Consider the following 16,156-nt stretch of genomic DNA (forward strand, 5'->3'; position numbering starts at 1 on the left):
CATTTGATTATTCAATTACTGTATACCTGAATACTGTTAGACTCCTCTGAAAACAATAAAACACTGCTTATTTCAGTTCTATCTTTTTCTTTATTGTATTTCTCTATTTCTGTATATTGTTTCCTATATTTTATACAGATGTGCTCCCCTACAGAATCATCACAGTCAATCTAAAATGATAAATTCTTTACAAATAAAGATATACAAGTCATGTGGAGAAATTGTATTCATATCGCAATATGTATAGCAGAATAGCAAAATACCGCAAAATCTGATTTTTACAATATCGCTCAGCCCTATTGTTAACGTTAGGTAATGAAGTCATAAAGTCATAGTTCTTGGTAACTCGTAATGCATTAACTAATGTTAAAAAGCACAGCTTTTTATTTTTATAATGCATTAATGAATGTCGAACTATGATTATTAATTGCTAATAATTATTAATTTGCATTTATAATAAATAAGTGCAAATACAATAACTAACATTAAATATGCATCAAATCTAAACTGTTTTCATTCATTCATTTTCTTTTCGGCTTAGTCCCTTTATTAATCTGGGGTCGCCACAGTGGAATGAACCACCAACTTATCCAGCATTTGTTTTTGTGCAGCGGATGCCCTTCCAGCTGCAACCCATCACTGGGAAACACATACACCCTTATTCACATACACCAAGGCCAATTTAGCCTACCCAATTCACCTGTACCGCATGTCTTCGGACTGTGGGTGAAACCGGAGCACCCCGAGGAAACCCACGCGAACGCAGGGAGAACATGCAAATTCCACACAGAAACGCCAACTGACACAGCCGAGGCTCGAACCAGCGACCCTCTTGCTGTGAGGCGACAGCACTACCTACTGCGCCACTGCATCGCCCAACTGTTTTCATACAATAATAAAAATTAAAGAACAGCTTTCAAGAGTGGGGTGTGATGTTAGCTTTTTTACAAAGTGTAAGTAGTAAAATATATGAGTTATATTGGTTTTATATTTAGATCTATCTTTCTGCGCCTCTCTCTATTTGTATGTAAATCTCAATTTATATGTTATATAACAAAATACTCAGTCATATATTTTGATGCTTTAAAGCATTTCATAATATTTTCAGTGTTAAAAAGGCTTGTGTTTGATAAATGGAAAGTTCAAAACTGAAGATTTTATGTGAAATGGAAATAGGCATGGGCCGGTATAAGATTCTGACGGTATGATAACCTTGGATAAAAAAAATCACAGTTTCACTATATTGTGATTACTGCTCTGAAATATATTCTTTTTACATGTCTATATAAAAAACAAAAACTTTTTTCCTCTTTGAACACAATGTATTTTATTTGAGAAAGATTTAAAATATTTTGGAGCAGTAAACATGTCAGGCTAAATAATTCAAATCAATTATTGACTTCTGCTGTCTTCTTTAGTTTCAAAATTTAAAATGCCATCTTTGGATATCTTTTCTGTTGGAGATACTGTTGTCCTAAAAACTACCAACAAATGTAAATAAAAAATCCTACAAATACCAAAGGAACGGTATAACAGTAGAACGGTATAGTTTTAAAACCTTGACTTTTCCAAACCGCGGTATACCTTGAAAACGGTTATCATCCCATGCCTAAATGAAAGTGTTTTGGAACATTTAAAATGTCTTAGCTGTTACTGCTGATCAGTTTAATGCATCAATTCCAAATATACATTTTTATATTTTAAATGAAAATTTCATCTAATCTCAATTATCGCTGTTTCTTGTTGCTAATGTGACTTTACAATGTTAAACCCTTTTGAAATGTTCTTGTAGGACCCATCCGATCAGTGCATCAAAGAGTCCATGATGCTGGAGGCCGTCAACCCAATTTGTCCTGAAAACATCCACGTAGGCACTGTTACCAAGGTCAAAGGTCAACACATGTGGATTCGATTGGAAGGTGTGAATTCAACACTCTTCTTTCTGCAGTAAATCAGCTCTAAATGACCAGAAATAATTATGCAGTGTCTGCTTGGGCAGGCTTCAGAGGATACTAACAAAGCCAGGTCCTTGATTAAAAATAGCTGGACCACTAATGCACTAATTTAAGACTGGGCTTAACCCTTTATAGACATCACAGAAGGTCAGTAGGCATGAGGATTAGTGTCATTTATCTCTCCCTCACACTCTTCACTCAGGTCTGAAGCAAGCCATGCCAGAGATCATAGTTCACACAGACTCCATGGATATTTTCCCAGTGAGCTGGTGTGAGACAAATGGTTATCCTCTGCTGCACCCCTGCAAGCCCAGAGGTCAGTTTTACACCATAAACTGAGCAATTTCAGAGAAACTGCTGAGCACACAAATTACTACTTAAACTGATATTTATATATGGCATTAAGAGAGTTAAATTCTTGTTTTATGTGTTGCAGTGGAGAAACAGAGAAAGGTTGCAGTTGTTCAGCCAGAAAAACAGTAAGTAAGACTAAGAAAAACTTCATGAAACAAACAAAAGAAAGTTTCTGTCATAATTTACTCACCCTCCTGTTATTCATTTACTTTCACAATGCAAATCAGAGAAATTTCTGTTTGTTCATTCAAAGTCTATACTTGTTTTTGATTGTCAGAACCAGTGAGATTTGTTTCTATGTTGTCAAGCAGGGGCTATATATCTGCAATATTCTAGTGATTTAAAAAATGTATTGCAAAATGGTGGTTACAGTAATCTAATATATTGTGATGGTTTTGTAATACTGTAAGGAAGACGGTATTTTGCAACATTTTTGGTTCAGAATAAAGATCTAATATTAGAAAAACTGTCATAAACAACTAGTGGTGTAACGGATCACAAATCCTATGGTTCGGATCACATAATGGTTTTTAGTCACGGATCGGACCATTTTTCGGATCAGCCAAAAAGGGGAGGAGACGAATGTAATTTGCTTTCCATTTATTACAAAAACAGTACTGCAAGACACTTTTGGTTTCAACAAACAGAACTTAAAACCTGTAATTTTATAAAAAATAAAATGAAGAAATAATCGGCTGAAAAAAAAGAAATTGTAAAATATTCAGTACTGGGAAAAATTCACTGTTACCCCTACTGTTGCTGATAACGCTAAATGTAGAAATCAAACGTTATCAATTGTACAACCCATATTTATTTTTGGTCTCATTTTCAATAAATGATTAAAGGGCACCTATGGTAAAAAATCGACTTTTCAAGCTGTTTGGACAGACATATGTTCATGTATGGTGTATAGACCGTCATATTGGGGTGATAAAAGCACACCCAGTGCTTTTTTTTTTTTTCAATTTAACAACAAAAAAAACGGTGGACCAATTGGAGCGGTTTTCAAACTGACCGCAACTTTACATAGGAGAGTGGTCCCCCCGCCCACCAATATTGATTGACAGGCGCATCATATCCTCAGTTTGTTGATTCACGTCCGCTATTTTCAGCGTGAGTCGAAGCAATATCACTAAAGGAACACCCTCGCTCTATTTTTAGATGCAAGGCTCATTGGGCTCAACACAAGAGCAATATTCTCCACATTATCGCTCTAATCGGAATTATTGGTTGTATCTTTAGGTAGGTTTGCAAACATGTGTACTTCTCATTGAGTCTACCTTATACTTCAGCCGTTTGCATTTCTCGCGATCCCAGAAGCTCCCTGTGATCTTAACTAGCATGCGTTTTAGAATTCTAAACATAGGTTTCTATCAGGGTACACTCAAGTCGACGGCTGGGTGCCGCAGACCGCTGCAGAAACCTATGTTTGGCGCCACAGAGAGTGTCTGGTGTGCCGTGTCGCGGCTTCGAGCGGCGCATCCGGTGCCTCAGTCAAAGTTAATTCAGTGTGCGTGGTTCTTAGTCTCGGTGTACAAGCTCGGCACTTGAAACTAGCACACAGTTGGCTGTAAAACTGTACAAAGACATGATTTTGTGCTCCTGCTTCTTCTCTCAGTCTGCCTGTCTGTGTTGCAAACAGAGCGGGTGAGCTCATGGCCCCGCCCCCTTGTTACGTTGGGCGGGAAGCCGAAACTAATCTACATGTGAAGCAACACACTCCTAAATCAGCGAACTGTGGACACGCACCCAACATGACACTTTTTAACACATTATAATAAAAAAATCTGAATTGTGTTTTAAACTGAACCTAAACTGGCACACTCAGAAGAAGCATAATATTAATATTAAATCATAAAAAAGAGGTAAACTATGTGCCCTTTAAGTTATTCACTCATAAATCTTCATGTTTCATTGTTAGATGTGTCATTTGGTCATTTGGCTGGTTCTCACCACCTATTGGTTAAATAATGTAATAGCTGCCTACAACGTTTATTTTTGAGGGTCGTTAAATGCATATGATGGTGATTTTAATCTTTACCATAAACATCAGTGGTTTTATCTAAACTATAAACTGTTATCCCACGACTTCTGTTATTTAACAAATAAATAGATAAAAATTAAATAAACTGGTCTTCCATGTAGTATCCATGTACTAATAAACAAAATGAACACTGCATAGTCTGCACTCTAAACTAAATGTAGATCATTCCTTATAAACAGAAGTCATTTAATGGTATATTAGGTCACTTTGTGTAACAACTGCAGTTTTTGCACCGATCCAATATACTGATACATGTATAGAAAAAACACATTTGCATACAAAGTGGAAAAAAAGACAGTGTTTAAGATATTCTTAATGCTATGAGATGCAGTCCTGATTCTAAATGGCAAAAATCTGCTAATTATCAAAAAATGCCAAGTTTGACAACATTTTCATTTTTTTATGTTAATATTGTAGCATTTTTTTTTAATGAAATGCTAATAGTCAAATCCGATTTAATTCATCATGCTAAGATAAGCTAAAAGTGACCTCGCCAAAATATAAAATCTGCTGAATAAATAAAAAAAAATGTTTTAAATAAATTGTTAATTACTAATGAGCCTCATTAGCTGAAGTGTTTTTTAAAGGCGTTTTACTTGCACAAAACATGCATCTTGTGGAAAGAATATATATATATACAGTTGAAGTCAGAATTATTATCCCCCCCCCCCCCTGTTTATTTTTTCTCCAATTTCTGTTTAACAGAGAAATTTTATCAACATATTTCTAGACATAATAATTTTAATAACTCAGACACTCAACACTAGATATTTTTTAAGACACTTCTATACAGCTTAAAGTGACATTTAAAGGCTTAACTAGGTTAATTGGGTTTACTAGTCAGGTTAGGGTAATTAGGCAAGTTATGATGGTTTGTTCTGTAGACTATCGAAAAAAAATAGCTTAAAGGGGCTAATCATTTTGACCTTAAAATGGTTCATAAAAATGTAAAACTGCTTTTATTCTAGCCAAAATAAAACAAATAAGACTTTTTCCAGAAAAAAAAAAATATCATATATACTGGGAACATTTCCTTGCTCTGTTAAACATCATTTGGGAAATATTTAAAAAAGAGAAAAAATAAATAAATCAAAGGGGGGCTAATAATTCTGACTTCAACTGTATGTGTATATATATGAGCAATATCACACTCGTAGCAGTGCGATGTGGCTGTATATTGGCACTGGTGGGAGACCAGTTGGCACGAGGCCACAGGTTAAGTGCCTTAGTGTCCCACCAGTAACGATATACAGCCACATCGCACTGCTACAAGTGTGATATTGTGTTTTGAGGGGGATATTGTGGGATAAGGAACTACTTCCGCTATTCATTCAAATCTGCAGCTGACATCAGAACAGCAGAAACCATTGCTACTTCACAAACGTCAGAGCTTAGAGCTAGTATTAACTAAATGTTAGCGCTAGTATTTAAATGATTTTCTAGCGTAATGTCTACAGTGATGACAAAACAAGAGATTTTACTCACATGAAATGCCATCAATCTACAGGGATTTCCCAGTATTTCTCTGTTGCAATCTGGATATCACAATAATTAACCCTAAAAATCTAAAATCACTAACAGATTACAGTTGTGTTTGTGATAAGGAAAAACACTAAAGACATGCGGGCAATTCTTCTTTTTTTTGACTGAACTAGTCTGCAGTAACGAAAACCAGAGATTCATTAGAAACAGGTGGCCAATCAAAAAGTAAGTCGGGGTTATACAAAGAGTGGCCAACACAATATACACATTCCTAATGGGTGAGTGCCATCTCACACTCAATACACTACAATTACTATGGTATAAATACAGCACTACAACAACAAAAAAAGAGAGAGATCGACTTAGAAAGTCACTTATAATTTATAAAGTCACATTTTTGTAATGATATGATCAGCTATAGTTTAAAATTACGCTGCGGTTTTCGTCCTCCAAAGACTTATGCGGCTGTGTCTCTAAAATTATAAATATTTAAAATAGGCACTATCCTTATAAATAAACTGCATAGTTGCAATCTAAACAACTACATTCTCACCTTAAAAAGCCTCAGAAGTACATTATGTTGTCCAACAGCTGCAATATTTGTCAAACTGTAGTGATGCTATTGATTTGCTGTCACTATGTGGGCGGAGTAATACAGAAGAGTGAGGAGGCTGTAGGAGTTCTGATACTGCAGAATATCACACTGCTATCAGCCAATCAGATTCGAGAACCAGACAGAACTGTTATAAATAAATAAATATATAGCAATGTTTTCTTATACCCCTAGTTTATATGTAAATAATTTTAAAAAATTTAATGTGTTTATAATTTTCTTTCCTGAAGACCTGAATTAGTTGATATGAATCAGTTCAGTTGATATGGATTTCATATGTTGACAAAATTAGAAATCTTTTCATTTATGAGTGTAATTAACCTTTTCAGTTTAAGTTTTGATTATGGAAAAACACATTTCTGTCTTCACCACAGCCGAGTGCCATCCAAAGACTCTTCACCTGACACTACCAAACAACAGATGAACAACAGTCAGGCAGAGATCGGTCAGCAAAGATTTCTTTTTAAACATCTCAAAACATTGATGCTCGTGCTAAAGACGTTCACACACTCTCTATAAGATTCTACTATTTTAATCTTGTTTATGTGCCACCAGCAGGCCAGGCCAATGGGAAGTACTGCTGCCCTAAGATCTATTTTAACCATCGCTGCTTCTCTGGACCTTATCTCAATAAGGGCCGCATCGCAGAGCTGCCGCAGTGTGTGGGACCCGGGAACTGTGTGCTGGTGCTGAAGGAGGTTAGACATGTCAGACTGATTATTTGCTGTAGTATTTAAGTGCTTTTTTATTTTGACTAAAAGATATTCACATGCTTGAATGTTAGTAGTTCAGTTCAATTCAATTCAATACAAATCCATATTGTAACCTCAATGGGTAAACTGTATGAATGTGCAATAAGAAGCTGTGTGCAGTGGGAATTTTTACTGGAAAAGTGCTTCTTAGAGTTGATGAGAATTAAAAGTTAAGTGTTTAAAACATTATTGTAATGCACATCCACATCATCTAATGTTTTAAAAACAGTACGATTAAGGCATTGCTGTTTTTGTGTACACTATTTTGAATTTCATTTGAAAGTTTTAGATATTTTGTTGAATTTTTTTTATCATTTTTAGTTTTTAAATGTCTGTATCGGTTGTTTTAGCTTTACTTTATTTAAGTCTAAATTGAAATGAAACCTATTTTGCAAGGTGTTTGATGAGAAATGCTGTATATAATTATTTGGTCACACTTTACAAAAAGGTATCATTAGTTATTGTAAGTTAATGCATTTACTAACATGAATTAAGAATGAACAATACATGTACAGCATTTATTAATCTCAGTTCAACATTTACTAATAGATTATGAAAAATCTAAATTCAGGCTTGTTAATATTAGTTAATGCACGAAGTTTACATGAACTCAAAGAAAAACGGTATTTTCATTAATTAATGTTAACTAACATGAACAAATACTGTAATAAATGTTTTGTTCATGTTAGTAAATGCATTAACTTACATTAACTAATACAAGCATATTGTAAAGTGTTATCAATCCTTTTTATGAATAATAAGTTATGAAATAATTAATTGAATCTGCTGACCTTTTGACCCGTGGCCTGTGCAGGTGCTGACGCTACTGATAAACTCTGCTTATAAACCCAGTCGAGTGCTGAGAGAGTTGCAGCTGGACCAGGAGGGTCGCTGGCAGGGCCATGGAGAGACACTTAAAGCCAAGTAAGAAAACCGGTTTTAAAAGGCTGATTGAAAGCAGAATTTAGCCATTCAGAATTCAATTCTGTCATTATCACTCCATTACTTCACTTGTTCCAAAACGCTTTCATTGTTTTTCTGTTGAACGGAAGATATTTGGAAGAATGTTGGAAAAGGGTTGCCATGGACTTCCATACTATTTTTCATTCTACCAAAGTCAATGGCTGCCAGTTTTGAACATTCTTCAAAATATCTTTTTTTGTGTGCGTGTTCAACAGAAATAAAACAACAACAACAAAAAATAAACTGGTTTGGAATCAATTGAAGATGAGTAAACTATGACAGAAATGTCATATTTCTACAACTACCCATTTAAATTAGTTTATTGACAAATTATGACTGTGTGACCAATAGTTTACTGTGTGTTTTACAGGTACAAGGGGAAGAGCTACAGAGCGACAGTAGAGATTGTTCGCACAGCAGATCAGGTGGCTGATTTCTGTCGGAAGACCTGCATTAAGCTGGAGTGCTGCCCAAATCTGTTCGGCCCACGGATGGTTCTGGAGCGCTGCTCTGAAAACTGCTCTGTGCTCACCAAAACCAAATACAGTGAGCAGCACTTAAACCTCTTTCACTACTCTATTGCTGCATGCTACATGTAGAAACATTCAAACTCAAATTGTAGCAAATATTTCAATTGGATATAGGAGAAAAATGAAATTCACATTTTAAATCAGAATTCAAACATTTTTAAATATTAATTTTACAAATGTTCTATTTAAATAATAACTATTAAAATAAAACTTTGGTTTAATTTAATCAAAATGTAACACAATTAAAACTATTACTGTTGTATAGCAGAATGTACTTTCAAAATAATAATAATGCTAATAAGGGATTTTAAATTGAAGTAATAGTCAAACAGTTCCATCTTCCCATAATTTCATATATTCCGATTATTTTCAATGGGTATTTATTTGTTGTTGCTGTATTTCATTTAAATTCTGATTGTAATACCACTAAAGTGCATTTTGTCATCGTATTTAAACTGTACAATTAAAATTAATTTGCATTACAGCGATCAGATTTTATTTGTTGTATGTTGTTTTTATTTTTGGTTTAGTTCTTTGCTCAGTGTTTATGAACAAAATCCTGATTAAAAAGGCTACATAATATTTTACTACTTTTAATTTTGGGGTGAAAATTCCACATTCGATATGCTTTGTGAAATATGACATGTTGTAGTGCAAATAAACTCTTTAGGTCTCTCTTTGACGCTAACAGAACCTTTTGTTTATAGCGTATTACTATGGAAAGAAGAAGAGCAGGCGTGTGGGTCGACCTCCCGGTGGACACTCAAACCTAGAGGGAGGAGTGAAGAGACGAGGCAGGAGGAGGAAGAGGAGGAAGCAGCTCTTCGTCCACAAAAAGAGGCGCTCATCTGCTTCAGTCGACAACACTCCGGCAGGTTCCCCTCAGGTAACAACAGAAGAGAAACAAACACTGGAGTCTAACAGTCTGAGATCACAAGTTATTATTTTTAGTCTAGTTCAAGTTTATTGTATGACCTAATTGTGATCTATATATAGGATCCTATGATTTTTGCAATGCATAAAGTTAACAGAATGCAGTCATAATAATGAAATTTAGTATTTAACTTGGAGATTTTCTATATTGTATAGCTAAGTTTTCTATATTTCTGATTTCATTCTTCTTTTCTGTAGATATATTTTCTATATCTAAAGTTTTTCTATTTTATTTCTTATTTCATTATACAGTTTACTTTTTATTGATGATCTTTTTACAATCATCTCAATGCATATCGTACTGTATATGTGCCTAATAAAATTACATTTTCGAATTTAAATCGTTTTAAATCTTGCAAATTCTGGATAATGAAATCAAAAGTAGTGCTGTATGCCTAGTGCAATGAGGAATAGAGTCAGCAAATATTAAATTACAAACAGACATATAAATCAAGCATTTGACATAATCGTTCTGTGATGAATATATTTCATTTGTGCTCGTTTTGGAGTCACATTAAAAATGAATAAAATATATTCAGAGCAACTGCTCAACAGGAACCGTCTTCCCCCATCTGTTTTAATGCGTTCATTAGAATGTGCACAGTCTGGTGAAACATTTGTGCGCTGAATGTAAATGTCAATTCCGTTAAATTTCAGCACATGATCCACACTTAAAAGATCAAATTGAACACAACTGTTATTAATATTAAACGTACTTAACATCCAGAAGGAGGATCAAACTAAATCTGCAGATTATATACAGCGGGGAAAATAAGTATTGAACACCTCTCCATTTTTCTCAGAAAACATATTTTTAAAGATGCCGTTGACTTGAAAGTTTCCCCGGATGTTGGTGACAACCAAAGAAATCCATATATGCACAGAATACAAATCTGATTAGTTTACAAATTAAGGTATTTGTAATAAAATGAAATTATGCAAGGAAAAATTATTGAACACATGAGGAAAGGGAGGTGTAGAAAGACAGTGAAGGCCCTTACAGCAGCTGAAATCTGTCAGTGGTTCAACAGCAACCCTCTGCCCTTCCTCATTGTAAATTAATATTAGCTGCTTCAGTCCAACATCTACATTAGCCGGATGATGAAGATGAAACCAGAGTGGACAATTCAGCAAGACAATGATCCAAAACACAAATTGTTTCAGAGAAAGAAAATCAAGCCGTAGAATGGCCCAGCAAATCACCTGACTTGAATCCAATAGAAAACACAAAATGAAGATCAGATTTGATAGACGAGACCCACAGAAAACTTTTTTACACTCTGTTGAAGTCTGAAAAACTCACACCTGAGCAGTTCATGTGACTTCATTCTTCATATGAGAGGTGTCTTTAGGCTGCCATCACCAAAAAAGCCTTTTATATAAGGTAATAAATGTTTCAATAGTTCAGTACTTTCTCCTTGTGTCATTTCATTGTTATTACACACAACTCATTTTTCAGATTTTTTTTTATATATATATATATATATATATATATATATATATATATATATATATATATATATATATATATATATATATATATATATATATATATATATATATATATACAAATTTTATGTTTGTATTGTTTTTTTTTTGTTTTTTTTTTTTTACGAAAATTTGGTACATTTCCATGTTAACAGCTCATTTAGAATATTTATCCCAGATATGTATATGTATATATATATGTATATGTGTATATATATATATATGTATATGAGTGTATATATATATATATATATATATATATATATATATATATATATATATATATATATATGTATATATATGTATATATATATATATATGTATATATATGTATATATATATATATATATATATATATATATATATATATATATATATATATATATATATATATATATATATATATACATATACATATATATACATATACATATATATACATATACATATATATACATATACATATATATACATATACATATATATACATATACATATATATACATATACATATATATATATATACATATATATATATATACATATATATATATATATACATATATATATATATACATATATATATATATATATACATATATATATATATATATATATATATATATATATATATATATATATACATATATATATATATATATATATATATATATATATATATATATATATATATATATATATATATATGTATATATATATATATATATATATATATATATATATACATATATGTATATATATATACATATATGTATATATATATACATATATGTATATATATATATATATATATATATATATATATATATATATATATATATATATATATATATATGTATATGTGTGTATGTGTATGTATATGTGACTGTCTGTCCTTACAGGGCAGCGGCGATGAGGAAGACCTGGATGAAGATGACTCTCTGAGTGAAGACACAGGCTCTGAGATGCAGGACGAGCTGATGGACGACTCTGAATATTCAGAGAAGAAGTCGCAGCCGCCCACTCCCTCCCCCTCACCTCCAGAAACCCCCCGTCCCACACGCAGACGACGCAAAGCTCGCTCACCATCTTGCTCCGACGATGAGAACAGACCTCCGTCACCCAAGGTAAAGTAGTTTAAATCAAGACTTAAGGCACATTTACAACAAGACCGATAGCAGATTCCTCAGTAGCCAATAAAATCTGTTTATGTTTTTCTGCCGCTTGAGTGCTAGAGCCCAATAAAGCAGGATGGACTCTGATTTTAAGATGATTCCAAATTTGTTTAGTGTGTCTAGTGTGTTTAGTTTTTAAAGTCATATCACAGTTATTGTCCTTGCTGTAAATAAGCCTTAAATATAAATAATTATTATTAATAAAATGAATTATAAATCACAAGAAAAGGAATGTAATCTGTTGATGAAAAGTGTCTCTATACTTTATAAATAAGTATTTATAGTAAGTAATTATTTGGAATTATTTTATTTCATTTTTTAACTATTATAAATATCATTCATATTTATTAAAAATTGCATGTTTAATATTTAAAAACCCACTGCTAGTTTCTGTAAATAAAAAAGGTTTAAAAACCTGCATATTTGTCATTGCAGGATAAATACCATAAATATAATAGAATATAGCCTTTTTATAATATTGTCATGTTATGAACTGTGTTTGTTTTGTGCGTGAGAACTCGCTTTGCAGTACTGACTGTTTTGCTGTGTCTCTTCTGAAGAGTCCACGTACTGAAGTTCCTCAGAAGCTGTGTTTGGACAGCAGTCCACTGGAATGGAGCGTCACAGATGTAGTGCGCTTCATCAGGACCACTGACTGTGCTCCACTGGCCCGCATCTTCATGGATCAAGTAATTGAATACAAAATTAATACAAAACCAACTACATTCAGAATTTTTGGTTTCAGCCCAGAAAACATCCTTTTCCTCACATACTTATTGTTGCTCATTTAGGATCGGCTTATATTTAGAGCTAATTTTACATTTACCTTTCAGGAAATTGATGGCCAGGCGCTGCTCCTGTTAAATCTCCCAACTGTGCAGGAGTGTATGGACCTGAAACTGGGCCCTGCGATCAAGCTGTGCCATCACATCGAACGGGTCAAGCTGGCATTTTACCAACAGTTTGCCAGCTGAGGATGACATTCTGCAAAGAAGAGTAGGGCGTTTGACTTTTTGGCTGACTTTACTAATATTGTGATCTTCCTTTTGCTCTATGGAAACCTTTAAAATCACTTAGCGCTCTAGACGCCTCCCCGCACCATTCGTTTTCTACACAGCAGGCACAGTGGGGGGCATTTTTTTCAACAGGGTGAATCTGGTACTTTTACAGCTGGGCTCTTCATTTCGAGACTGGGCTGTTGTCTTTTTTTAAGATTGGTTGAGCTCAGGGTAAAGTTAAACCTGGGTGAGAGGAACTAGTCCATGTATTCAACAATAAGCAAAGCTAAACTTGTTTCTGAAACCTATATGAACTGTAGAGCGGATGACAATGCAATTACCTTAAGCACAAAAAAAACAAAAAGCAGTTGCCCTTCTACTGTAAGCGGTATGCAAATGTGTACATACAGGAGTGTGAATGTAAATAGTGTAAATAAGCAGATGTTAATTTTAGTGGGACTGCTTTAATGCTCCCGTTTCAGTTTGGTTTTCTATTAAAGCTTGGGAATTACACTGTAAAACAATAGTGCAAACGAACGATGGTTTCTGCCATTGTGGTTTCTGTAAATACTAATAATCATTTGCTCACTTGAATGATGCATTATTAACTAAAAGTGCAAAGTAATAATAAAAAATAACAATGTGTTATGGTTAAGACATAAGCACACAAATATTTCAGGTTACGTCAATGACTGTGATGGGGATAGAACATTCGTTGTGGCAAATCCAGGGTCTATCAACACCAAATTGAAGAGTTTTGTACTCTTAGAAACGTGTCTGCTTGAAAAAGTCATATTTTTAATATCAAACAGAATGCAGCCGCTGTTGAAATGCAAATACTGCATTGAATGATATCAGGGGCCTCTGTGTTGTAATCCTCAGTTTGGTCTTGTATTGCAAAGCTGTGCCCCTCACAAACAGAATCTTTAGATTTTTCATTGAAGGATTGTATTTGAATTGACGATGAGATATGCAACAGTCTGCCTTTTTTATTTAACAGCCCATCCCTGTTCATCCTTCTACAAGCATTTCTGCTCGAATGTTGAAAAAAAAAAAGTTTTTGGAGCCTCGTCTTGCCCCATTTGTTCATTTACTGTTTACATCGGTTTGATTAAAGGTTGTTCAATTAATGTCAGTTTACTTTTGATTATTCGTTGGTGGAAATGCTATTTAAAAGAAAATAAAATGAACAGAATCTTGTCTTGTTTTTTTTTTTTGTGAAAAAATTGTATGTATGTATGTATGAATTTTTTTTCACATAGTTAAGGTTTTTCATTTGTAGACCATGGCTTTTAATATTTAGGTCAAGGATATTGCAATAAAATATAGGGTCTTCTAACAGCAGAGTACTGTTGAAAAGCTTAGGGTCAAATATATTTTAGGAAAAACAAATAGGTCTGTCACCGTCATGAATTTTGTGCTGATGATTAATTGTCATAAATAATTGTAACTAATTATTTAGTTCTATTTTGCGTTTAAAACTAAGTTGATGCAATCTACATAATATTTGGATAAAAAATGTCATTGAAAATGTAACCATTGTCATTAAAAGAGCTCCTTATGATTTATGTTATTGTTGGAAGAAAAGTATTAGAATTATATAATTAAATTGATATAAATTTGTGAAATGCATTTATTTTCCTTCAGCTTAGTCCCTTTATTCATCAGGGGTTGCCTCAGCGGAATGAACCACCAACTTATCCAGCATATGTTTTACACAGCGGATGACTTTCCAACAGCAACCCAGTACTGGGAAACAACCTTACACTGTCGCATTCACTCACATACACTATGGATAATTTAGCTTACCCAATTCAGAATTCATCACTCTGCCTATAACTTGATAATTAGGGGTTGCCACGGCGGAATGAACCACCAACTATACCACCATATGGCTAGGCCAGTTCACCTAATGTGCATGTCTTTGGACTGTGGAGGAAACCGGAGCACCTGGAGAAAACCCATGCCAACACAGGGAGAACATGCAAACTCCACACAGAAATGCCAACTGGCCCAGCCAGGACTCAAACCTTTGACCTTCTTGCTGTGAGGAGACAGTGCTAACCATTGAGCCACCATCTTTATTGTGAAATGTTTAACTCAAATGAACTGATTTCTTTTTAATGTTAATATTTAAAAACATATTTTATTCCTTTGATTTCTCAGCTGCTACATCTCTCTGCAAACATTATTTAACACTATAATAATAGACCCTTAATATGATTTTACTTTTTTTTTTTAAATATAGAGTAAATTATGTCTATTAAATGGACATTTTTGCAGCTAATTCCCAATAGCATTGGACATTTTAATTTCAAATGCTTTATTACAATAAAATGGCATTAACCATAATAAGTAAAAGCATTACAAATAACAAATATTCATTCATTCGTTTTCCTTCGGCTTAGTCCCTTTATTAATCAGGGGTCGTCTCCACGGAATGAACCGCCAACTTAGCCAGCATATGTTTTACGCTGCGGATGCCCTACCAGTTGCAACCCATCACTGAAACACCCATACACACTCATACACTACGGCCAATTTAGTTTATTCAGTTCACCTATAGCGCATGTCTTTGGGCTGTGGGGGAAACCGGAGGACCCGGAGAAAACCCACGCCAACACGAGAACATGCAAACTCCACACAGAAATGCCTCTGACTGACCCAGCCGAGGCTCGAACCAGCGGCCTTTTTGCTGTGAGGCGACAGTGTTATCCACTGCGCCGCCCAATAACAAATATGTTAAATTTATTATTCTCAGAGTTTAAAATCTGAGATCCATTTCATAATCTCACGAGATGCACCTGCCGCTAATTTACAGCAAAATCTTCAAGAACTACATTTCCCATCATGCTCTAGTTAAACGTGT

At 33.9% G+C, this 16,156-nt stretch overlaps 1 protein-coding gene across 3 annotated transcripts in view; it reads left to right on the forward strand.

Moving 5' to 3' along the window:
* The window catches only part of sfmbt1 (Scm like with four mbt domains 1), a 42,398-nt gene extending 27,911 nt beyond the window's left edge, over positions 1 to 14,487 (forward strand). For 2 of the 3 annotated variants that reach the window (XM_056468338.1, XM_056468339.1), the window contains 11 exons: positions 1,793 to 1,919; positions 2,158 to 2,271; positions 2,392 to 2,434; positions 6,823 to 6,893; positions 7,004 to 7,146; positions 8,015 to 8,124; positions 8,534 to 8,709; positions 9,401 to 9,579; positions 12,017 to 12,241; positions 12,850 to 12,978; positions 13,123 to 14,487. In XM_056468338.1, the coding sequence (XP_056324313.1) occupies positions 1,793 to 1,919; positions 2,158 to 2,271; positions 2,392 to 2,434; positions 6,823 to 6,893; positions 7,004 to 7,146; positions 8,015 to 8,124; positions 8,534 to 8,709; positions 9,401 to 9,579; positions 12,017 to 12,241; positions 12,850 to 12,978; positions 13,123 to 13,263 (1,458 nt within the window). In that variant the 3' untranslated portion in view covers positions 13,264 to 14,487. The remainder of the gene's footprint in view (positions 1 to 1,792; positions 1,920 to 2,157; positions 2,272 to 2,391; positions 2,435 to 6,822; positions 6,894 to 7,003; positions 7,147 to 8,014; positions 8,125 to 8,533; positions 8,710 to 9,400; positions 9,580 to 12,016; positions 12,242 to 12,849; positions 12,979 to 13,122) is intronic. The other variant, XM_056468340.1, reaches the window with a different exon arrangement.
* Positions 14,488 to 16,156: the final 1,669 nt, after the last annotated feature.

Source organism: Danio aesculapii, chromosome 11 (assembly GCF_903798145.1).
Source record: "Danio aesculapii chromosome 11, fDanAes4.1, whole genome shotgun sequence".
Lineage (NCBI taxonomy): Eukaryota > Metazoa > Chordata > Actinopteri > Cypriniformes > Danionidae > Danio > Danio aesculapii.